The 25,430-nt window shown below is 41.2% G+C and overlaps 1 protein-coding gene across 4 annotated transcripts; it reads left to right on the top strand.

The window, feature by feature from the left end:
- Positions 1-20,398, top strand: MS4A7 (membrane spanning 4-domains A7). 4 transcript variants are annotated; one of them, XM_023559704.2, is made up of 7 exons: positions 1-151; positions 6,352-6,511; positions 8,254-8,388; positions 9,859-9,915; positions 12,789-12,989; positions 14,571-14,672; positions 15,470-20,393. In XM_023559704.2, exons 2-7 carry the CDS (start codon positions 6,365-6,367, stop codon positions 15,542-15,544), a joined length of 717 nt encoding a protein of 238 aa, XP_023415472.1. In that variant the 5' UTR covers positions 1-151; positions 6,352-6,364; the 3' UTR covers positions 15,545-20,393. The 4 variants fall into 4 exon arrangements, with proteins under 4 accessions (XP_023415472.1, XP_023415474.1, XP_003419422.1 ...); XM_003419374.3 differs by having other exon boundaries at positions 3-263; positions 15,470-20,390; XM_023559705.2 differs by lacking the exon at positions 1-151 and adding an exon at positions 1,761-1,837 and having other exon boundaries at positions 15,470-20,394.
- The last annotated feature ends 5,032 nt before the right edge of the window (positions 20,399-25,430 follow it).

Raw genomic sequence — 25,430 nt, 5'->3', positions numbered from 1 at the left:
CTGTGTGATAAAGGGACAGGAAGTCTTAGAGGTTGGAGAGCAGAGCAGAGAGGGTGTGCTGTCAGGAACAGCCAGTGGGAGGTTCTGGCTGAGAGCCCCGGGGTGAGCTGGGCCACCAGCCATAATACATAGGACTGGCCTGCAAGCACAGGTAGGCACCTTGACTTGGCTTATGACTCTTGGAGAGATTATGTGCTTTTGAATAGACAGCTGGTATACCAAGATTCTCATCCTGTCTTGGCTACTGACCTCCTCATAAGTTGGTGAGTCATTCCCCAATTTGGGCTTCAGTTTACTTATTTTCCAAATAATAGCATGGGTGAAACAACCTTAACTAGTTGCTGTCAAGTTGATTCCGACTCATGGCCACCCCAGGTATGTCAGAGTAGAACTGTGCTCCATAGGGTTTTCAGTGGCTGATTTTTCAGAAGTAGATCACAAACCCTTTCTTCTGAGGTGCTTCTGGGTGGACTCAAACTGCCAACCTTTCAGTTAGGAGACAAGCATGTTTACCGTTGACACCACCAAGGGATTCTGAAACAACCTTTGGGTTTCCTTAAAGTTTTGAGGTAATGATTTTCAATTCTCTGCATTTCCATGGTGTGTCACTCATTCTAACACATAGAGTGCTCTCAACAGAAACTGTGCAACTACATTAAGTCCTGAATCAGGACCCACAACTCTGTTCTCATTCTGTAATGGAGAAAACTGCTATGTGCAGAGCTGTGGGCCTCCAGTTCACAATTTGTCTCCAAAGTGGGAGATTTTTTAGAACTATCTTGAAAAAGTGTGGACCACTCCAAGTTTGTATTTACTAGGTAAATGTGGAGGGACAAAGCATCAGCCTGTTGTATTTGGCGGAGATAATGGCACTAGACTGGAAACTTCCTATGAAACCAGAGATAATCTACTGAAAAGTAGAAATGTGTCAAAAATTTAAGTATCATATTTAAACTCAGTAAATCGACTTCTATGCATTGATCTAAGGAGATTATTGGACAAGCAATGCACCACAGGGGTACAAAGATGTTCATCAGAGCACTGGTCATAATGGTAAAAATATAGAAACAACACAAATAACCATGAATATGTGACTGGTTAAATGAATCTTGAAATATCCATTCATTGGAATATACCATTCAGTTTTTAAAGTTAGGGTTTTTATTAAATATAAGTATTTAATATATTTAATTTATATAGAAATTAATACAATATAGTACTAACATAATAATATAATATAAATTATACAGTAAGTTATATAGATATGTATTTTTTATTTGGGTTTTCATGTCAAAGATGTTCACAAAATAATGTTGAGTGCAAAAAGAATACTGCTAAGTGGCATGAATAGAAAGACTCCGTTTATGTAGAATTATGAACGCATATGAACATAGATAAGGACCCCTTGGTGGTACAGTGGTTAAGCATTCAGCTGCTAACCAAAAGGTTGGCAGTTCAAATGCACCAGCCTCTCCGCAGTAGAAAGAAGTGGTACTCTGCTTCCACAAACATTACAGCCTTGGAAACCCTGTGAGGCAGCTCTACTCTTCCCTATAGCATTGCTATGAATTGGAAATGACTTGATGGCAACGGGTATGAACATTTAAAAAGACAGAGGAGAGAAACAAAATGAGAGAGAAGAAAAACAAAAGAATTTAAAGGACGTGCATGAAACCATAGTTACTGCATGGCAAAAAAAAAAAAAAGAAAGAAAAATTCTGTTGCCGTCAAGTCGGTTCTGACTCCTAGTGACCCTATAGGACAGAGTAGAACTGCCCCACAGAGTTTCCAAGGAGTGCCTAATGGATTCGAACTGCTGACCTTTTGGAATTGCATGGTAGGTGGGATTTAAGGAATTTTTTTGTTTGTTTTCTTCTTAAATTTTGTTCCCTTTTTGATTGAATTTGCTACTTTATGTACTCTTTTAAACCAAGAATTAGAAAATAATAAAACAAAACACATATACATGGTATCAGAGTAGGTTGTCACCAGTCTTGCAGTTCTTACCTTCAGGCTGGGAATCAAATATATCCTGTAGTCCTTATGTATAAGAACTGAAAAATACAGGAAGAAATCCAGAACTAGCAAAACTGGTTAATAAGGCTGGAAAGAATGAGAGGTCCTGTTGGCAGATTTGGGCTATTAAACCACAAGGAGCAAGGCAGAAGCTATGTTACCACAATATGGGGATAATTGTGGAGATAGAGACCTTCAATTCACACTCCCTAAGGTCACAATGTTCCTAGGGAAGAGCCAGTGAGTTTCAGCTGTAGGGGAGGAGGCATGCAGAAACTGAGGATCAGACATAGCTAGACAGCCATCCCCAAACGTGTAGGGGATATAGAAGAGCTATGATGTCAGACTGGCTGGTTTCAAATCTTGCCTCCACTACTTGCTGGGTATACCAATCTGATGCAAACTATTAACCTCTCTAAGCTTCATTTTTCTAACCTTCCGAATTCAAATAGCAACAGCTCTTATCTCTGATAGCCATTGGGTAGCTTAAATGGGACCCCATGCAAGCTCTTAATAGAGTTAATTAGTAATTTTTTTTTTTTTTACTCAATAAAAGTTAACAATTATTATTTTATCTGGAACTACTGTTTAAACTTGAAACCTAGAATCTCTTCAAGTCTGATACTTTTTCCATTTCTCTAGCTTTAAAGATGTGCTGGGATTCTCAACAGAAGTGACCTAGAACCATCCAAGACAGCCTTGCCCCAACTCTACTACGGGAACTCAGTGTTAACACTATTCCTCCCCTGGTTTGGGACACCTCACCCATAGTTCTGCCCAGATTTCAAAATTCCAAGAAATGAAAATTAGCTCCTTTAACAAGGAGAACTTTATATATTTTTTTAAATATTTTATTGCATTTTTTGGTAAAAGTTTACACAGGAAATTAAGTTCTCATTTAACAATTTCTATACATGTTGTTCAGTGACGTTGGTTACATTCTTCACAATATATCAGCCGTCTCGTTATTTCCATTTTGGTTGTTCTATTTCCATTAATCAAGCTTCCCTGTCCCCCCTTGCCTTCTCGTCTTTGGCCTAGGGTAAATGTTTACCATTTGGTTTCACCTAGACAATTATTTTGAGAATTACAGTATTCACAGGTGATATTATTTATTTTATGGGTCAATCTGTCACTTGGCTGAAAGGTGACCTCTGCTAGTGGTTTGAGTTCCAAGATTAAAGAGTATCCCAGGGCAACAGTCTCTGGAGTTCATCTAGTCTCTACCAGTCCAGTAAGTGTGCACTTTTTTTAGGAATTTGAGTTTTGCTCTACATTTTTCTCCCATTCTATCCAGGACCATCTATTGAGTCTCTGGTTGGAACAGTCAGTAGTGGTAGCTGGGCACCATCTAGTTCTTCTGGTCTGAAGGAAGATGATGTTATTCATGTCGATGATTGGTCTGTAGACTAGTTTCTTCTTTGAATCTTTGGTCTCCTTCTTTCCCTTTAGTTCCAGATGAGTAGATATCAATAGTTGTATCTTAGATGGCTGCTCACAAGCTTTTAAGACCCAGAGACTACTCACCAAACTCGGATGCAGAACACTGTCTTTATGAGCTATATTATGCTAATGGACTGATCTGCCCCCTCAAGACTATAAGGAGACCTTTAGTTTTAATAACGCTTCAGATAAAATACTCAAATCACTTGGGAAACTTGACCAAGGCATAGATAGATTTAGGTAGAGGTCACTAATACTTGTTTAGCATTGAGGAGCACCTGATAAAACTCAGAGAGTTGCAAGAAAAGGCACTCATCTATTCAAATCCTCATGAGTCCTTCATGATAGTATTATTGTCCTTCTTTTATATGTTATGAAACTGAGGATGAATCGGCAGAAATAATCTGTTCCTGGCTAGCTAGTAAATATCAGGGATGACATTCTAATGAGTTTTAGATACAGCTGATACATATTGAGTTTATCATGTGCCCTGCTCTATATTGAACCCACTACATGCATCATCTTGTCTTATCCTCATCACAAACCTATGAGGTGACTAAAATAATTTGCCTATGGTGAGTTTAAGAAGTCCCTGGGTGGTGCCAACGGTTAAGTGTTTGGCTGCTAACCGAAAGGCTGGAGGTTTGAGTTCATTCAGAGGCTCCTTGGGAGAATGGCCTGGTGATCTACTTCTGAAAAGCTAGCCATTGAAAACCCTATTGAATACAGTTCTACTCTGACACGCATGGAATCGCCATGAGTCATGATCAACCGGAAGGCAATTGGTTAATTAGCACAGTGAGTTTAGTAGTAATTGGAGGAAATGAAACATAAGTATAGAACTGGACTGTAAGACATGTCCAGATGTGCAACTAGAGGGCACAGTCATTGGACTCTCTTTCACTAGTAATGAAATTTTGTGTGCCATTTCCAACCTGTATATGTCATATACTCCATTTCAGAGAGCCTGGAACACGTTGCTGTCAGGTTGATTCTGATTCACAGCGGCCCTATAGGTCAGAGTAGAACTGCCCCATAGGGTTTCCAAAGCTATACTATTTATGGAAGCAGACTGCCACATCTTTCTTCTGCATAGTGCTGGTGGGTTCTAACCACTGACCTTTCGGTTAGCAGCCAAGTGCTGAACCACTGTGCCACCATGGCTCCTAAAAGAGCCTGGAACCATCTGACAACATTGAGGTGAAGTGACAGGGAGCAGAACTCTGGCACCTTCAGGTGACCTCAAGCCATTATCCAAACTGTGGCTCTCAGAAGGGAGAATGTTGTGCTGAAAACATATCTGGGGACCATCCCAGTGACTAAGCCCTGCTGCTGACACCACAGAGGCCCAGCTACCTTGCTGGACAGCAGACCACTGCTCTACATTACCACTGGAGATTGCAATGTTAGGAAGGAAGAAAGAGGGGTATGAGGAGAAGTCATGTGGTATAGAAGAAAATATCACAAGCTTCTGGGCCACAGCGACCCATTTCAGGTACTTCCCAGTATGCAAACACAGGCTAATTATAATTATATTTATTATTTATTAAGCACTTCCTATGCCCCAAGCTGAGTGCTTTGTGTAACTACAGTCATGTGCTGTCTATTTAGGCAATACTCTGACCCCGTATATCTCCGTGGTCCCATAAGGTTTTTGTTTGTTTTAAGAGATAGCCGTTCTATTTTTGTTTGTTATTTTCCCCTAATGGTTTTAAAGATCCCAAACCCCCAGAGTGAACAGGCAGCAGGGCTCCAGCGCACATTCCAATCCCTCAGTGCCTCCCCTTCTGCCTCCTCCCCCTACCCTTCTTCCTGGCTTCATTCACCTGCCCAGCAGCCTTGCAGACGGTCACTCCTGGCGAAGGACAGTGCCTGTCAGCGGCTCCTCTGCCTCACCTCTCCACCCCACAGCCCCCAGCCTGGCTGTGCACAAAGTCCCAGTGAGGCTGCCAGCACAGCCCCTTCCAGGCTGCACGCTTAGCAAGGCTGGCCTCCTGTATCCAATGGACACAGCTCTCAGGCTTTGTCTGGAAGGCTCCCATGAGGTTTTTACAACTATGGATTGTACAAGACTGCCTGCATATAATAGGGTGTTTGCACAACATCGAAATCACATAACATCCTATTTCACAGGACGTATTCTTTTTTTTTTTTATCCTGGATATTAAGTGACACATGACTGTATTTCAAAAACAAAAGTCACTTGAACTTATTAGTCCAGAGTTTCTGTTGTGTAAAATGGGTTTAATAACTTTTCACTTGCAGAGTTGTTGTAAGAACTAGAGCTACTATGGCCTAGAGCCTGGAATTCAGCAGGAGTTCAATAAATGTTCAGATTAATAATCATTAAGTCAGTATAAAGAAGGTGGCACTCTGGGTAGGAAAGGCCCTATATTGGAAAGAGAGCTGGAATAGGATTCACTCAACATCTTAACGGAAAGAAAATTAAGGCTAGGGTAGAGGACTAGGCAGTATACAAGGAGTATACATGCACAGTCCTGGGGAACATGGTGTGGGAATGTGCCACAGGTGAGGAGGAGATACAGGGAGCAGGGAAGGGAAGCTGGAAGTAGGGGCTGCTGCAGGGAGAGAGGCAGATACACTAGGGCTGCAAAGCAAGTTCTGTGGGAAATGTTTGCCTCTCAGTTATGAGATTCTCCTAAAATTTTCCAGTTTTCTTCCAGTGGCATTCTTGTCTACAGTGGACAGATTTGGCAAGCATGCTAGCATTCCAAGGTTTCTACTGCTCCCCACGTTCTGTTTTGTTCCTAATACACAAGTCATCCCTTGGATAATGGGAAAGCACCTTATTAAGTTTCTGAAAAGTCCCTAGGAGGCTTATGACTTTCAGTGAAAACCGTGGGTCCTAACTGAGTTCACTGTCTCTTCCAGCAACATCAGCATCATGCTACCACAGCCCAAGACCAAGGGGACCTTTAACACCTTCATTCCAAAGGACATCAATATTCCCCAGAGAGAGAAACATGGACATACCTACCAAAAAGAGGATAATCTGAAGAGTGATCTGCAAAAAGAGGCCACAGTTCTTGGGGTAAATCCATCTCCTTACAGGAAGAAAACTGAGGGACTAGATTGTGAATGTATCCAGACTACAAATCTACAATGGACCTGGGAGAATATTTTGTTTTATTTTGTTTTGTTTTTTCCTTAGCTGACTCCAGGCTGGTTGGAACATAAAATGGGACTTTATAGAAAGACTATATCCTCCTTAGGCCTTTCTGTAAACTAATTAAAGTCATTATGTGTTTTTTCACCTGGATGCTACTCAATTAAGTTTCTCCTAATCTGCCTTTAGTATAGAAGAGATTTTGGAACTAACCATAAAATTTTACTCGGTATGATTCAGCTAGACCTTATTTGGACCTCATTTTTTTCAAACCCTTTGAGATGAGACAATCTGGACTCATCATACTTTTACTCCCTGAGTCACTACAAAGCTCCCAAGTGCTCTAGATTATCATCCCTTATATCCAGGACTATAATCCCCACATTGTTCTGAACATCCTCTTTTAAGAATCAATTCCTACCTGTTCCATCTTTGGAAATCTACCCAAATATATCCTCTGGAATTCAGGTTCGGTTAACACCGTAACTTGACTTCAAATTCTTTTCTCAAAGCCCCTTCATCTGTTGTGCAGTCAGAAATCCAGCTACCTCCTGAGGGGACTGGTTCTACTGCAACTCTCAGCTCTGGGCGTGGAGGTGAGGTTGGTATTCTCTTTGTTTCTCACAGATACTTCCAGATCAGTTTTTCTTCATCCCTAAAACCACCTACTTTAGAACCTCATGTGATCCTACTGTATAACTCACTTCCTCCGCTTTCACTTCTCCGGGTCATTCTATCGTATTCCTTGAAGATGTTGACCCCTAGATCACTGACTCTCCCTCCGGTAGAGTTCCTATCATAAACCTTGGCTATTTCAGTACCCATGTTGATGATCATTCCAATGCCCTGTCCTCTCAGCTCCTGAGTCATGCCCTGGGTCCTGTCAACAACAATAATGAAAAGCTCACCACTGTCTATATTTCATCTAATGAAATGGATAAGTGAAAACTAAATGAAGAAACCTGGATCTGGAAGCAAGAGTTCTTCTTTTAACAGCACCTCTTCCCTGATTCAGTTTCATCAACTATAGCTGGATAAAAGTCCTTTCTTTGCTTGCTTTGTGGTTTACTGTGATATACACATGACATAATGCATGGAGAACTGCTTTATGCATGCTAAGTGGGTGCTTAGTTGTACAGTGATTTTATTTTGAGGTTTACCTTAGGTTTCTGTCAGAATCAGGCATTTGATCTGTAGAGCCAATGAGGCTGAGCAGAATAGGTTCTATGTCCACGTGTCTAACTTTTATCTTGGGAGTGGTAGGAAAAATATCTGTACTTCCCAGCTTTCTGTTGGGATGTAGAGGAAAAATTCAAGTGTTCCCAGGAGCACAGGAAGGGGAATGGGGCTGGAGCCACTGTAATAGACTTGAGGAGCTGTGAAAAATAGTGTTCGGGCTCTCCATGAGCAAGAACAAATGCCATTACTCAGTGATCGAACCAGCTTACTGCTAAAAGGAGGTCTTAAAATAAGAAGAGCCCTGATGATTTTTTACCATGAACAGCATACAGGTCATATCCAGGGCATATTCAAAAGCACCTGAAAGAAAACTTTGCATACCAAAATACATCCCTTTAGGATTTTTATGACAGTAAAAATAGTTGTCTTGGGGAGGTGAACTGAACCAATTCTTAAAAATCCCTTTCCCCACCTAATTTGTCTTGCAGACTATCCAGATCCTATCTTGCCTGGTGATTTCAAGTTTGGGAGCAATTTTGGCTTCTGCTCCTTACGCTTCCCACTTCAAGCCAGAAGTTTCTACCATTTTGATGTCTGGGTACCCATTTGTAGGATCTCTGTGTGTAAGTAGAGTGTGGTCTCCAAGAGGGAACCTGCTTTATAAATGCTAACTTGGTGCTTTGTCATGGAGTAACTAAGTCCCTAAGAGGTTGGAACACAGAAAAAGAAGGCCAAGGCCTTAGACTTTCCCTCTGTTATCATCCCACATTATGTCTCTCCTGTGCAGGAAGAGGAGAAGAAGGGCTGGATCTGTCTTCTTGCATGAGCAGCCAAGAAAGGGGTTGGTGGGAGGCCAGAGGCAAGAGAGGAAGGTAATATAGTGGACATATCATATCGGTACAGCATTTCTTACCTGGCTCTGTTCCACATGCCTCTGGAAAAGTACCTTGATTTTTGCATGAGGCCTTTGGATTCATTCTATTTTAAAAATAATCCATCTGGTAGATAGAAAGTGAGGTCATTTCTAAACAATTTCTAATCAATAGATATCACTGGTTTGCAAAGAATTAGTGATGGTAGGATTCGTGAGGAAACAGGGGCACTCTTACTATGTGCTAAGGGGCAATTCTGAGTACTTGGAAAACCCTTTTAGTTGCCTTCTGCTCAATGGTTTATGAAGATCAGCCTAGAGCATTTTTTTTTTTAAGTAGTCTGAGCCACCTCACTCCCTCCCACAAAAGGTACAATTCTTTCCCATGTAATATCTTATACAAAGGAAAAAAAAAGAAATTCTGGGCAGATAAATTATACCAAGGCACCACCTCCGTGAGATCACACACAGAGACTCTGCTCCTGCCCCTAAAACATAATTTATCCTTGAATTTTCTAACACACATTGTCTTATGAAAGCTAGAATTAGTTCATGCTGGCAACACGAAACTCTCTTTGGACCTAACCAAACCCTAAGGTACAAGTATAACTGGTGTTTCAGCTTCTCAGAACAGCCTCCCACCACAAGCTAGATTCTTAATACCATTGGGATTAAATACTGACTTCTGGGGCTTTGTGATGGAAGACTTCTCACATCTGATCTTGCCTTTCCAGTTTTCCTCAGCTTCCAGAATGGCCCAGGCCACCTACATCAGTAGCTTGAAGCCCATGTGTTTCTGTGCCTTAGCCATTTCAGAATCCTTGCCTCAAGTGCTTCTGTTGGCTGCTCCCATCTTTCTATCCCTTCAAGTCATTGGCCTATCTCATCCTCGTCTCTGTCAACACTGTAATTTAGCACCTCTCTTCCCTTCCTCATACACCTTCTTTCCTGGCCTCCTCAGGTCCTAGGATTTGTACTACATAGATCTTTCTCCTCTCTGTGCCTGCCCATTCTTCAAAATCAATGAGAGAACCCTGAGGGCAGAAATTGAGCCTTCCTGTCACTTTTTTTTTTTTTTGTCACTATGGACCCACACCATTCTTGCAGTGTTAGCTCCCTTAAAGTTTTTCAACAATACTTATTGACTGAATGATTGACCGTAACATGGTAGCCACATTTCCACAAAACAATTGAACTGACCATTTCTCTCTTTTCTGACCAGTTTGTCATTACTGGATCCCTCTCAATTATCTCTGGGAAAAAATCAGCTGAGGACTTTGTAAGTATGAAAACCATCAAATCTCCTTTTTTCAGAGTTAACTTTTCTAGCCAAAAAAAATCTCCATTTTACAGTTTAGGGAAATGAGGCTCAGAGCAGGTGAGGGAGACCAAGGACTGCTGCTGGCCCATGGTAGAACTAGTTGTATAGCCCAGATTTCTTGCCTTCTGTAGGTACTTCTGTATCATATTCTAAGTTTGGAGGGAGTTTACTTAAGTTGTTTAAGCATTAGAAATTTTCAAATATACTACAATGATAGATAGCTTCATGGGTGAGAATCAGCATAAAGCCCATTCCCAGGAGTTGGAGATAGATTATATCCCTGCTTTCCCACTTCTCCATCATTTATGATACCAGCCACCCACAAGACGCTCTCTCTTTCTCTGCCCCTAGCCACCCAGGGGTAGGTCAGAACACACCATCCTTGGGTGTGTTCATTCACTGGAACAACTCACAGAGCTCATGGAAGCTATTGTAACTACTAGTTTTATTATAGTAAAGGATATAAATCAGGATCATCATGAGGAAGAGATCCATGAGCAAGATCTGGAAGGTTCCCAGTGTGGAGCTGCTATGTCTTAGAGAGGGAACACCACCCTCCTTTCACCAATCTGGATGTTCTCTGAACCTTAGTATTCTGGGCTTTCTTGGCCAGTCTTGCATGATAGGCTAAATCGTGCTTTCTGAGGCTAGTTGTTACGGGCCTTCCAACTGAGTCCTTTCGGGTCTGGCCAGCCCCCCTCTCAAGCACAAATCCTTAGGTGTGGCCTGGAAGTCCCAGACCAAGCCACACCCCCCCCCCCCGCCCTTACTCTAAGGATTATTTGTCCAGAGACAAGGACAAAGGACACGCTACTTAGGGTGAAACTAAGTCTTTTATGTATCGTAGACTCAAGGAGCCCTGGTTGCACAGTGGTTAAGCACTTGGCTGCTAATCAAAATGTCAGCAGTTCAAACCCACCAGCCATTCCGCAGGAGAAAGATGTGGCAGTCAGCTTCTGTCAAGATTTAGGGCCTTGGAAACCCTATGGAGCAGTTCTACTCTGTCCTATAGGGTTGCTATGAGTTGGAATTGACCACAGTGGATTTGGGTTTTATCTTAGACTCTTTTCAACCTGTTACCTTGACCACTGAATAAGGTGGTAAGGAGTATGGTGGGAGTTCCTTTACTGCCCAAGAGATGATGTTGGCATCTTCATTTGGACTGGAAGAGACTATCACCATCCAAAAAACTATCCTTGGTAATTGGGGTGACCAAGAAAAACTAAGGGGAAAGTAAGATGGTGGAAGAATGAGGGTAAGCAAATGTGTATTCTTGTCTGCAAAGGTTTCTAGAGAGTACATGGAATGGTAGTAGGAGAGGCAAATCTGTGATGTCAACACTGACAGAAGAGCTGAAGGCAGGTGGTACTGCTCAGGTCACTGCCAATATCTCTTTTGATTTCCTCAAAATCCTTAGAATCATTCTATTGCCTTAAAGGTTCTAGAAAATGACCTTTGGTCCCTCCTGGGGAACCTAATCTATGTTTTCTCCTTACATAAAGCAGGAGCCGCTTCAGAAAAAAAGACAGACGCAAGCTAGAGAAGTTAGAATACCTACCTATAAAAGGATCAAACCTATGAGAACACAACCCATCATACCGTCTTCTGGGTCATAGTCTACATTTTGGGGAAAGGGCTCTCCCAGAATAAGAGGATTCCTTTGCAAAGACACTGATTTTCCAGGCTCTGTGCCAGGTTCCCAGGACATGCTCTTCTCTGTTTGAGCATCATTGGAAGTAAACTGTGTTAGGGATGGTAGTTGCCCTGTCCTCTTCTCTCTTGTCCTATACCTACATGGCTTGAAGAGCTGGGTCACCAAAGGAAAAGCAGCCTGATTGGGACAGGGGAGTGCCTTCGCTCAGAGCTGCCACATGGGCAACGGAGCCCGCATGTTGTCATGAGTCCCACATGTGGAGCCCACATGATTGTCAGCTCATCCCAAACATGGTTTTCCTTATCTGTATATTCAGGGGAGTTGGGAAGCCACTTAAGAGATCAGAATGTTTGTCTTACACATTTTATAAAGGAGGAAACTGAAGCTCAGAGTCGGGAGGAAGTTGTTCAAGCATGCAGAAGGGGTCAGGGACAGAGCTGAGACTGCAGTCCAGGTTTTCTGCTTCCAGGTCCAGAGCTCTGACCCCGTCCCATGCTGTCACTTACACTGTTAACTCTTCAAAACCTGGTGTCCTAGTCCTTAGGATTACACGGCAGCTTCAAGCATTACGAGCACATACCAGTCTCATACACCTTCTATGTGTCTTCATCCATGACCTTGGGAACTTCCTGTGTCAGGATGTGGCTTTTCCTTGAGTCGCCTTTGTGGGTGTGTGGCAGAGGCAAAGTGAATGGTTGCTATGGAGAAGAACAAAGGCCTCTGTTGCTCCCTCCCTTCCCACACCCACTGTTTGTGGGGGAAGTAGCTATGGTCTGGTAATTCCTTGTTTCTAAGAGGGTTTTTAAGAGGGTGAAGGAGAGAGCCACTGAGTCCTAACCCACACACATCTGGCCCTACCATCTAAGGAAATTGAAGGTATATGCTTGCCTGGTGTTCCCAGCCTGGTAAAAGAGTGAAGGAGACAGAACTCCTGTCCCCAAGAAGAAAATTATTCATACATTCTCTCATTCAACACACATTTAGTAATTATATCAGGTGACACAATAGACAGTGAGAAGGGATAGAAGGATGAATAAAAAATCTGTGCCCCCTATGAGTGCATAAATTAAAGGGAGAAGCAGATGCAGGAAAGCACTGTTGCAGTGCAATGGACAGAGGGATAATGGCTGTAGGGCTGTGTCGGTGATGAGGGCCCAATGCAGACTTTCTCTTCCAGGCCATGAGCAGCCTGACCTCAAATGCATTGAGCTCTGTAGCTGCTGGAACAGGGTTCATCCTCCTCACTGACAGCCTGGTAGCCCTGGGGACTGCCTCTCAGCAGTGTGACTCAGAGAATCTTTCATCATTGCCTTACTCAGACTACTACTATTCAGTATATGAAGCCAAGGACTGTCTCTTGGCCAGTGCCAGTCTAACAGTAAGTATTTCCAGACTGAACATCCTGTCATGTGAAATCTCAGCATGCCTCCTTTGCATAATCTTTGCTTTTTTAGATGTTGCTATTTCTGTTGTTCTGAATACTGGAGGCAGACAGAAAACACAAATATATATGACTGAATGAGATCTCTTAGCTGGGCTTATGATATGGGGAGTGTGTTGTGTAAAGTCAAAAATAAAATAAAGGCAGTGGGAAATCTATTCCCTTCAGTAGTCTTTCTTCAAAAAAAAAAAAAGGTAGTCTTTCTTAAGTAGCAAATATTCCAACCTCAGCAGGTTTAACTCTCTAGGTTCCCCGATGGTTGAACAGACATTATCTCCTCAACATAGGCAGAAATACCGTCTCTTTATTTGTATTTTATTTAGCTTTGTGATTATCTCCTCTGGGTCGCTTTGCTGGGGTGAGAAGCCCCTTCCCTTTAGAGATGCTTGTCTTCTGATTGTCAGTGAGAACAGAGCGTGGGTCTGAATTTGGGACGAGGATAAACCACTCAATGCTTAGTTCCATCAAGTGCATGCCTGTGTATGCTAATTAAGTGAAGCACAGAGGATGAATCTTAAACCCAAACACAAAATGATTATATTTTGGCCCAGTAGGAGTGGCAGAGACTGAAAGGGGGATGGGAGATGGCTCACCAAGGGATTCAGCTCCTAGCAGAAATGCTAACATCCCTGAGCAGCATTCTTTGTGCCACTCTTTCCCCAACCTTGATGGTCACCACCTGTTGATGGTGACAATCCTGGCTTAGTCAATCCTCTCTTTGTATACAGACTCGTGATTTTAAAACCATAGACCTGTGGCCCTTTAAGGAGAAAAATTTTCCTCTGTGACTCCTCCTAGTAGGGGCAGGGGACACAAAGGCAATACAAGCAGTCCCCAGGTTATGGTCATTCGACAGACAACTTGTACTTAAGAACAGACTGCCATAAAAACTATTATATTAAAAATTTGAGTCAAATACATACAATGATTCATATTTACGCATGCATATACTATTTTGTGACACTCATGAAAACATTGTGTGGTTTGGACGTGTTTCAGTGTTTTATATGCACCAAAAAACCAAACCAAACCCGGTGCCATCAAGTCGACTCCAACTCATAGTGACTCTTATAGGACAGAGTAGAACTGCCCCATAGAGTTTCCAAGGAGCACCTGGTAGATTCGAACTGCCGACCCTTTGGTTAGCAGCTGTAGCACTTAACCACTACACCAGGTTTTCCTTTATATGCACAGAAAGGTAAAATATATACTATATACAAACATTGGACTAACTGACACTAAATAAGAACCGTATGTACCTGTTCTGACTTACCTGCAAATTCGACTTAAACACAGATTTAGGAAAGGATCTCGTTAGTAACCTGGGGACTGCCTTTGTCTCTTATTCCCTTTAATCTCTTCTGCTAAGAGATTCAAAAGAGAAAGCAGAAAAGGGTACTGAATGATTTTCTTTGACCCTTATTCTCTCCATTGCTACCTTCATCCCCCAGTCTCCTGTCAGTCAAGCACAAGAGCTGGCTTATGTCAGGCACCAACTATTCATGCCCTGTTTTACAGGGTTTGCTGGTGGTGATGCTTGTCTTCACTGTGCTGGAACTCTTACTAGCTGTATATGCATCTCTCCTTTGGTGGAAACAGGTCCACTCCAGCAACCCTGGTGTGAGTATATTGACATGTCAGATGATACCTGCTGTGTCCCAAGGTCTGAGCTATGATGATCCAGGCCCAAGAAGTGGCAGAAAGAGGACTCAGTTGTTGGTCATGACCATGTGGAAGGTGACTTTTACAGTGGGAAATGAGTTGAATAAACAGGCTGCTTCGTGATGATACATTGGTCAGCTGAGAGCAGCTGGTGCCTACTGGGAAGCAGACCAGTGGAGAACTACTGAATATGAAGTTAGTCGACTTAGAAATCTCCTGTTTCAACCCCTTTTGAGAAAACTAAGGCTTTCCCAAAGTCACAGGGGGAATTAATGATGCAAACTAATGGGCTGAGATTGAGAACTTGCATTCCCTGAATCTTGTCGGAACACAGCTACCTTCCTCCCTTGAAAGTCTCCATAGCAAAGTGTCCTGGCTAATGTGATTAGATTTTACTAGGACATCTCTATTTATGCTTTTTGTGCTCTCCTCATAGTTCTTGGTATTATAATTTTAACATACTTTTGTTTCTTCTCAAAGCTATAGCAAAATGTTGTCAAATCCGATTATACAGAATTTGTAAAGGGATTCAATAAGTTATAATTCAACTTGGATTTTATTAGAAAAAGGAAAAATTATTAGCAGGCTGGGGGATGATATTCATTCAAACTAATATTGGTGTAATTGTACGTGATGGTTAAGCTGGAAGAGCTATTGTTATGCAAAATCTGAGGGGAAGGCATTATAAATATACAATATAAAAAAGGCTCTAAAATCAGAGTTAAAGATCCACTAACACATTTTATCTTTTCCAGAGTGCATTTTTCCTGCTTCAGTCCCAAAAGCATACACAATACGTCAAAAAGTGTTCTTCAAGGTCATGGATATGAGCAACTGTTGGTGTCAGAGGGACAAACAGAACACCAGTGCTGTTGCAAAGCGTGCCGAGACATTCCTGAAATCTCAGCTACTTTGGAGACTAAGAAAATTTAAAAACACACACACTTTGTTTTGTATTTGTTCAACATGAATCATTTTATTTCTCTTGCAAATAATTTCCTAAAAGCCCAGGTCAGTAAAATTTTACTAGTCAGTCTTCGAAAATGGCCATAAACTGTATCAGCTCTTCTGGGTAAGCTTTGAGTCGGAATCGATTCGACAGGAACGGGTTTGGTTTACACGTAAACTGTGCAGAAAGTGACGAAGAGAAAATATGCTCTCTTTTGGGCTCTTTGTTCCTGGTGTGAACGGATGAAGTCATAGTGGTTATGCAGACCCCATTTCTGTATCATTTTCACACTCATGTTGTTCAAATATCTTAGGGATTGCAAGAAAATCTTAATTAAAAATGTTTTGTTAATGGTCTGACTGAGACTGGAAGGATCCCGGAAGTCATGTTCCCAGACCTTCTGTTAGCCCAAGAAAGGAATCATTCCCAAAGCCAACTCTTCAGACAGGGATTGGACTGGATTATACAATAGAAAATGATACTGGTGAGGAGTGAGCTTCTTGGCTCAAGTAGACACATGAGACTATGTGGGCAGCTCCTATCTGGAGTGGAGATAAGAAGCCAGAGGGGGACAGGAGCTGGCTGAATGGACACGGAAATACAGGGTGGAGAGAAGGAGCATGCTGTCTCATTAGAGGGAGAGCAACTAGGAGTATATAGCAGGGCATATATAAATTTTTGTATGATAGAATGATTTGATTTGTAAACTTTCACTTAAAGCACAATTAAAAAAAGTTTGATTGACTTAAAACACAACCTAAAAAAAGTGTATATATATGTTTTAAAAAATTATATGACTCCTTTCTGTCTCATTTCTTTTAGTTCTTCAAAACTCAGCCTCAGTGAAATTTTCCCCCGCCAACCTACTTAAAACTGTAACTTTCTTTTACCTTTGCTTGCTTATATTTTTCATCATAGCACTTACCACCAGCTGACACAGTATGTATTCTATTTGTTCATTGCATGCCTACTCTTACTAAGCTCCATTAGGGCACTCACTTACCAGTCCTTGCTGAGGTTTTTAGCTCCTATTTCAGTGTGTGTGTGTCTGTGTGTGTGTGTGTGTATTTTAAACTGGGAGCTGCTGTTAGTTGCCAAGTTGATTCTGACTCATGGTGACCCCATACGTGCAAAATAGAACTGCTCCATAGAGTTTCTAAGGCTCTGACTCTTTGGAAGCAGGTTGCCGGGCCTGTCTTCCAAGGTGCCTCTCTGTGAGTTCAAACCACCAAACTTTAGTCATAAAGCACTTAACTGCTTTGTGCCACCCACAGACTCCAAAAACTGAGATAGAAGGACCTTGAAAATATCCCTTTTTCCCATGAGCCAAGAAGTGCAATAAGTTTTATATTTTATCCAGGATCCATTTTTTTTTTTGTCTAATTTTTGCTATTAGTAGAAAAATCCTTCAGAATATCTAATTCACCAAATCACTGCGTTTTATGCTTCCCAACCCCCAGTCTGGTTGTTACTCATTTGCCCACAAATGTCACCACCATCCACTCAGTTTCAAGAGTCAGAAAATTGGGAGTCATTCTTGACACCTTCCTTTGCCTTGCTACACATTCAGTTTAGGAATCCAGCTAGGCAAGAGCCATTCATTAACAGGAAGATCTAATAAACTCATTGCAAGAAAAGGAGTGAATGATTTTAACCAACTCCACATAGTTAACATACATACCAGAATTCAGAGCTCTCATTCTTGATAAAAGAAGTGCAGGTGCCCCCTCCCCAAGGGGGTAACCCAGAAGCAGTGGCTGGTCCACACATGCTCATGTCCTCCTCACATGCTCTCCAATCCTTCCTCTCATCTTAGCCAGCCAGAATGAGAAATTGCCCTGGATGGACTGATGAAGTAAGCAGCCAAGTTGAGAAATCAAGGAACTGAGGGTAGTTTCTAGGATCTGAAGGTAGCCTCCAGCCAGCAAAATGTTGGGACCCACAGTCACAGAGTCGCAAGAAAAAGAATCTGCCAACAACTTAAAAGAGCCTGGAAGTGGGTTCTTCCCAGTTGAGCCTCCAAATGAAAATGCAGCCCGGATGACACCTTGATTTTAGCCTTGTGAGATCTTGAGCAAAGGCACCTACCTAAGCCATGCCTTAACTCCTGGCTCATGAAAACTGTGAGATGATAAATTCTTGTTATTTTAAGCCACTAAATTTGTAGTAATTAGTTACATGGCAAAGGAAAACTTATACTCTCTGGATGAGAGCATGGAATCTGGAACAAGAAAAAAAAAAAACCTGTTGCTGTCGAGTCGATTCCGACTCATAGCGACCATATAGGACAGAGTGGAACTGCCACATAGTGTTTCCAAGGAACAGCTGGTGGATTCGCACTGCCAACCTTTTGGTTAGTAGCTGAATGCCTAACCACAGCATCACCACAGCTCTGGAACAAAAAGGCCAAGTCCACGTAAAGCAAGCTTTAATAGAAGTCAAAGTATCAAAATACTACAAAGCATCTTTTCTGAAGATAAAGTCATAAAAGTAGAAATCAATAACAGAAAAAAACAAGGGAAAAAATCAAACACATGGAAACTGAACAACACCTTCGTCAAAAACTACTGGGATTAGAAGAAATTAAGGACAGAATAAAGAAATTTACAGAATCAAATGATAATGTAAACACATCCTACCAGAACCTGTGGGACATAGCAAAAGTCATACTCTGAGGTCAATTTATAGCAATAAACGCACACATCCAAAAAAGAAGAAAGGGCCAAAACCAAAGCATTAACCCTACAACTTGAACAAATAGAAAGAGAGCAGCAAAAGAAGCCCTCAGGCACCAGAAGAAAACAAATAATAAAAATTAGAGCAGAATTAAATGAAATACAGAATAGAAAAACAATTGAGTTAATAAGACCAAAACCTGATTATTTGAAAAGATCAACAAAATTTATAAACAATTGGCCAAACTGACAAAAGAAACACAGAAGAGGAAGCAAATAACTCAAATAACTGGAATAAGAAATGAGATGGGCAATATCACAACAGATCCAACTGAAATTAAAAGAATCATAACAGAATACTATGAAAAACTGTACTCTAACAAATTTGAAAACCTAGAGGAAATGGGGAAACCCTGGTGGTGTAGTGGTTAAGAGCTATGGCTCCTAACCAAAAGGTCAGCAGTTCAAATCCACCAGGAACTCCTCGGAAACTCTATGGGGCAGTTCTATTCTGCCCTATAGGGTCACTATGAGTCGGAATTGACTCAAAGGCAATGAATTTTTTTTGGTTAGAGGAAACGGACAAATTTCTAGAAACACACTACCTACCTAAACTAAAACAAACAGAGGTAGAACAACTAAATAAACCTATAACAAACAAAGAGATTGAAAAGGTAATTTTAAAAAGTCCCAACAACAACAACAAAAAAAAGCCCTGGCCCTGATGGCTTCACTGGAGAATTCTACCAAACTTTCAGAGAAGACTTAACACCACTACTACTAAAGGTATTTCAGAGCATAGAAAAGGACAGAATACTCCCAAACTCATTCTGTGAAGCCACCATATTCCTGATACCAAAACCAGGTAAAGACTCCACAAAAAAAGAAAATTACAGACCTATATATATCCCTCATGAAGTTAGATGAAAAATCCTCAACAAAATTCTAGCCAATAGAATTCAACAACATATCGAAAAAATAATTTACCATGACCAAGTGGGATTCATACCAGGTATGTAGGGATGGTTCAACATTAGAAAAACAGTCAATGTCATCCATCACATAAATAAAACAGAAGACAAGAACCACATGATCTTATCACTTCATGCAGAACAGGCAGTTGACAAATTCCAACACCAATTCATGACAAAAACTCTCAGCAAAATAGGAATAGAAGGGAAATTCCTCCACCTAATAAAAGGCCTTTACATAAAGGCAACAGCCAACATCATCCAAAATGGAGAGAATCTGAAAGCATTTCTCATAAGAACGGGAACCAGACAAGAATGCTCTTTATCACCACTCTTATTCAACATTGTGCTGGAACACATCGTACCACAACAATTAGGCTAGAAAAAGAAATAAAGGGCAGCCAAATTGGAAAGGAAAAAGTAAAAGTATCTCTATTTTCAGATGATGTTGATACACAGAAAACCCCAAAGAATCCACAAGAAAACTAGGAGAACTAATAGATTTCAGCAAAAAGTATCAGGATACAAGATAAACATTTAAAAATCAGTTGAATTCCTCTACACCAACAAACAGAACTTCGAAAAGGAAATCACCAAATCAATACCATTTACAACAGCCCCCAAGAAGATAAAATACTTGGGAGTAAATCTAACCAGAGATGTAAAAGACTTATACAAAGAAAGCTACAAGACACTACAGCAAAAGAGAACTACGTAAGTGGAAAAACATACATCGCTCGTGGATAGAAGACTCAGCAGTGCGAAAATGTCTATTCTACCCAAAGCTATCTATACATACAATGCAATCACAATCCAAATTCCAATGGCATTTTTAATGAGATGGAGAAACAAATCACCAACTTCATACGAAAGGAAAAAGGCCCCAGATAAGTAAAGCATTACTGAAAAAGAAGAACGAAGTGGGAGGCCTCACACTACCTGATTTTAGAACCTATTATACCACCAACTTAGTCAAAACAGCCTGGTACTGTCACAACAACAGATACATAGATCAATGGAACAGAATTGAGAACCCAGATGTAAAATCATCCACCTATGGTCAGCTGATATTTGACAAAGGCCCAGTCAGTCTCTTTAACATATGGTGTGGGCATAACTGGATATCCATCTGCAAAAAAATGAAACAAGACCCATACCTCACACTATGCACAAAAACTAAAAATGGATCAAAGATCTAAATATAAAATCTAAAATGATAAAGATCATAGAAGAAAAAGTAGGGTCAAAGCTAGGAGCCCTAATACATGGCATAAACAGTATAAAATATTACTAACAATGCGCAAACACCAGAACAGAAACTAGACTGGGAGCTCCTAAAAATCTAACACTTCTGGTCATCCAAAGACTTCAACAAAAGAGTAAAAACACAACCTACAGACAAGGAAGAAATTTGGGGCTGCAACAAATCAAATCAGGGTCTAATCTCTAAAATCTACAAGATACTGCAAAACCTCAACAACAAAAAGACAACCCAATTAAAACATGGTCAAAGGATACGAAGAGGCACTTCACCAAAGAAGATACTCGGGTGGCTGACAGATACATGAGGAAATGCTCACAAAATCATTAGCCATTAGAGAAATGCAAATCAAAACTACAATGAGATACCATCTCATCCCAACAAGGCTAGCATTAATCCAAATAACACAAAATAATAAATGCTGGAGAGGTTGTAGAGAGACTGGAACATTTGTACATTGCTAGTGGGAATGTAAAATGGTAAAACCACTTTGGGGAGATCGATTTGGCACTTCCTTAAAAAGCTAGAAATAGAAGCACCATGTTGTTGTTGTTGTTGTTGTTGTTGTTGTTGTTGTTAGGTACCGTCGAGTCAGCTCCGACTCATAGCAACCCTATGCACAACAGAACGAAACACTGCCTGGTCCTGTGCCATCCTTACAATCGTTATGCTTGAGCTCATTGTTGCAGCCACTGTATCAATCCACCTCGTTGAGGGTCTTCCTCTTTTCTGCTGACCCTGTACCCTGCCAAGCTTGATGTCCTTCTCCAGGGACTGATCCCTCCTGACAACATGTCCAAAGTATGTAAGACGCAGTCTCGCCATCCTTGCTTGTTCGTTTTTTTTTTTGGCAGTCCATGGTATATTCAATATTCTTCACCAACACCACAATTCAAAGGCGTCAACTCTTCTTCGGTCTTCCTTATTCATTGTCCACCTTTCACATGCATATGATGCGATTGAAAATACCATGGCTTGGGTCAGGTGCACCTTAGTCTTCAGGGTGACATCTTTGCTCTTCAACACTTTGAAGAGGTCCTTTGCAGCAGATTTGCCCAGTGCAATGCGTCTTTTGATTCCTTGACTGCTGCTTCCATGGCTGTTGATTGTAGATCCAAGTAAAATGAAATCCTTGACAACTTCAATCTTTTCTCCACTTATCATGATGTTGCTCATTGGTCCAGTTGTGAGGAATTTTGTTTTCTTTATGTTGAGGTGTAATCCATACTGAAGGCTGTGGTCTTTGATCTTCATTAGTAAGTGCTTCAAGTCCTCTTCACTTTCAGCAAGCAAGATTGTGTCATCTGCATAACGCAGGTTGTTAACGAGTCTTCCTCCAATCCTGATGCCCCATTCTTCTTCATATACTCCACCTTCTCGTATTATTTGCTCAGCATATAGATTAAATAGGTATGGTGAAAGAACACAACCCTGCCGCACACCTTTCCTGACTTTAAACCGATCAGTATCCCCTTATTCTGTCGGATCAACTGCCTCTTGATCTATGTAAAGGTTCCTCATGAGTACAATTAAGTGTTCTGGAATTCCCATTCCTCGCAGTGTTATCCATAGTTTGTTATGATCCACACAGTCAAATGCCTTTGCATAATCAATAAAACACAGGTAAACATCCTTCTGGTATTCTCTGCTTTCAGCCAGGATCCACCTGACATCAGCAATGATATTCCTGGTTCCACATCCTCTTTGGAAACCGTATGATCCAGTAATCCCACTCCTTGGAGTATAGCCTCAAGAAATAAGAGCCATCACACAAATAGACATATGCACACCCATGTTCATTGCAGCACTGCCCACAATAGCAAAAAGATGGAAACAACCTAGGTGACATCAGTGTATGAACAGATAAATTATGGTATGTTCACACAATGAAATACTACGCAATGATAAAGAACAGCGATGAATCCGAGAAACATCTCATAACATGGATGAATCTGGAAGGCATCATGCTGAGTGACATTAGTCAAATGCAAAAGGACAAATATTGTATGAGACCATTATTATAAGAACTTAAGAAAAGGTTTAAACACAGCAGAAAACACTTCTTCATGGTTATGAGGGTAGGGAGGGAGGGAGAGAGGTATTCACTAACTAAATAGTAGACAAGAATTATTTTAGGTGAAGGCAAGAGTAACACAGTGGACTAAACCAAAAGCTAAGAAGTTTCCTGAATACAAACGAACACTTCCAGAGACAGAGTAGCAGGGACGGAGGTCTGGGGGCCATGGTTTCAGGAGACATCTGGGTCAATGGACACAACAAAGTTTATCAAGAAAAGGTTCTGCATCCCACTTTGGTGAGTAGTGCCTGGGGTCTTAAAAGCTAGGAAGCGGCCATCTAAGATGCATCATTTGGTCTCAATGCACCAGGAGCAAATGAGAATGAAGAATACCAAAAACATAAGGAAAATATGAGCCTAAGAGACAGGAAGTGCCACATAAACCGGAGGCTCCATCAGTTTGAGACGAGAAGAACTAAATGGCGCCTGGTAGCACTGATGACCACACTGACAGGGAACACAACACAGAATCCCTGACAGAGCAGGAGAAAAGGGGGTGCAGAACTCAAACTCTAGTAAAAAGATCAGACTTAATGGTCTGACTGAGACTGGAGGGATCCCAGAAGACACAGCCCTCAGACTCTCTGTTAGCCCAGAACTAAAACCATTCTGGAAGCCAACTCTTCATACAAAGATTAGACTTGACTATAAGACATAAAATGATATCGGTGAAGAGTGTGCTCCTTGGCTTAAGTAGATTAAAAAAAAAAATTTTTTTTTTTTTTTTTTTTTTATGGGCAGCTCCTGTCTGGAGGCAAGATGAGAAGGCAAAAGGGGACAGGTGCTGGTTGGTAGAGAGAAGGAGCGTGCTGTCACATTGTAGGGAGAGCAATTAGGGTCACATAACAATGTGTGTATAAGTTTCTGTATGAGAAACTGACTTGAATCGCAAACTTTCACTTAAAGTACAATAAAAAGAAAAAAAAAAAAAAACGTAAACAGCTCCTGTCTGGAGGCAAGATGAGAAGGCAAAAGGGGACAGGTGCTGGTTGAATGGACACAGGAAATACAGGTAGAGAGAAGGAGCGTGCTGTCACATTGTAGGGAGAGCAATTAGGGTCACATAACATTTTTTTTTTTAACAATGTGTGTGTAAGTTTCTGTATGAGAAACTGACTTGAATCACAAACTTTCACTTAAAGCACAATAAAAAGAAAAAAAAAAAACGTAAACAAAGGCCAAGTCCAAATTCCAGCTCCACCACTTTCCAGCAGTAATCATGGTCCTCAGTTTTCTCATCTTTAAAATGGGGATGGTAATAATATCCACCTCCCAGGGTTGTTGGGAGGATGACATGGTAATAGGCATAGCAAGCTGAAACTAATCACTTTATCTAGACCAGTGTTGGCACATACTAAGTGCTCAGCATCACTTGTCAGACTTGAGGAAAGGAGGTCTACTGCAGGGTCAAAGCAAGAGGAAGTACTTTTTCCACTCATATAGTATCTCCCAGCTTATAATTGTCCCATGGGGCCTCTGCCATCTTACCTCTCCATGGAATAGCTTAGTTTCTGCCTTCTGGCCTGAATCTATAGATTGCAATGTGAGAAGTTTCATCTTTGAGGAGCTTGGAAGTCAGGCATAGGGGGAGAAAGGCAGAGGCTGGCAATTATAACCTACTTGAAAGGATTAAATGAGGATGCAATTTGAAATAGCCAAGGTGAATAGAATTCTAAGCTTCTCCTGCTTAACATCAATAATTCATTTCTAAAAAATCAGGCATTCTGTATGAAGACATCTCTTTCCCACATTTTAAAGGGAAAAAAAAATGTAATTAGTCAACCCAAACGCCCATCTGATTTTCTAAAATGTAATTAAAGCGTAATGTAAGTAATGAACTATGAGCCATGGGTGGTTCAGTGGTAGAATTCTCACCTTCCATTCAGGAGACCCCGGTTCAATTCCTGGCCAACACACCTCATGCACAGCCACCATCTTTCTGTCAGTGGAAGCTGGTGTGTTGCTATGACGCTGATTAAGTTTCGATGGGACTTCAGACTAAGGCAGACTAGGAAAAAAGGCCTAGAGACCTACTTCTGACAAAAATAGCCAATGAAACCCATGAATCACACAACCAATCGTGGGGGTGGTGCAGGACCAGTCATCATTTAATTCCACTGTGCATGGGGTTGCCGTACAACTTGATGACAGCTAACGACAACAGCAACAAGAAGTAAATAACATGTCAAGTTGGAATATGCTTAGAACGCTGGGATTCCTCAATGACCGTGCTATCAGAATGCATGGCGATGTCAGCGGTTTTGGTTGCAGTATGTGGCCTCAGTTACTATCAGCACAGTCCAGGGTGCATTTTCTTTTATTGACACTCAGCATGTTTTCAACACATCCCTACATGATTCTGATGGTCTGCCAGTTCTGCTTAGAATTTAAATATGGACTTGTTCCACACCTTGTTTTGTTTCAAATTCTTCAAATTCTTAACAATTTTTATACTACAAAGGAACTTGGTTAAACAATAAGTGAAACAGTTCGCCACCTAAAAGTGGGAAATTTTCTTTTTGAAGGCAGCTGGAAGCATGGTTGAATGGATACAACACAGATATTGGAAACAGACAAGCACAGTTTTACTCTTTCCCTGTCCCTTAGTATGTGGCCTCAAGCAACTTAATCTTTCTGTATCAGCTTCAGCACCACGGAATTGTTAAAGGATTAAATGTGCGTACATGTCAAACAAAAACACCTTCTACAGTGCCTGGAACATAGTGGATATTCAATAAATTTTAGTTCCTTTTTATCTTATGAACATTCGGTATTGAGGTTTA

Source organism: Loxodonta africana, chromosome 7 (assembly GCF_030014295.1).
Source record: "Loxodonta africana isolate mLoxAfr1 chromosome 7, mLoxAfr1.hap2, whole genome shotgun sequence".
Classification (NCBI taxonomy): domain Eukaryota; kingdom Metazoa; phylum Chordata; class Mammalia; order Proboscidea; family Elephantidae; genus Loxodonta; species Loxodonta africana.
This window is presented reverse-complemented; position numbering and strand designations above follow the sequence as displayed.

Coding starts and splice junctions, on each gene's coding strand:
- MS4A7 (XM_023559705.2), top strand. CDS start 6,365: ATGCTACCACAGCCCAAGACCAAGGGGACCTTTAACACCTTCATTCCA. Junction 9,916..12,788: donor AAAAATCAGCTGAGGACTTT/GTAAGTATGAAA, acceptor TTTCTCTTCCAG/GCCATGAGCAGCCTGACCTC. Junction 12,990..14,570: donor TGGCCAGTGCCAGTCTAACA/GTAAGTATTTCC, acceptor CCTGTTTTACAG/GGTTTGCTGGTGGTGATGCT.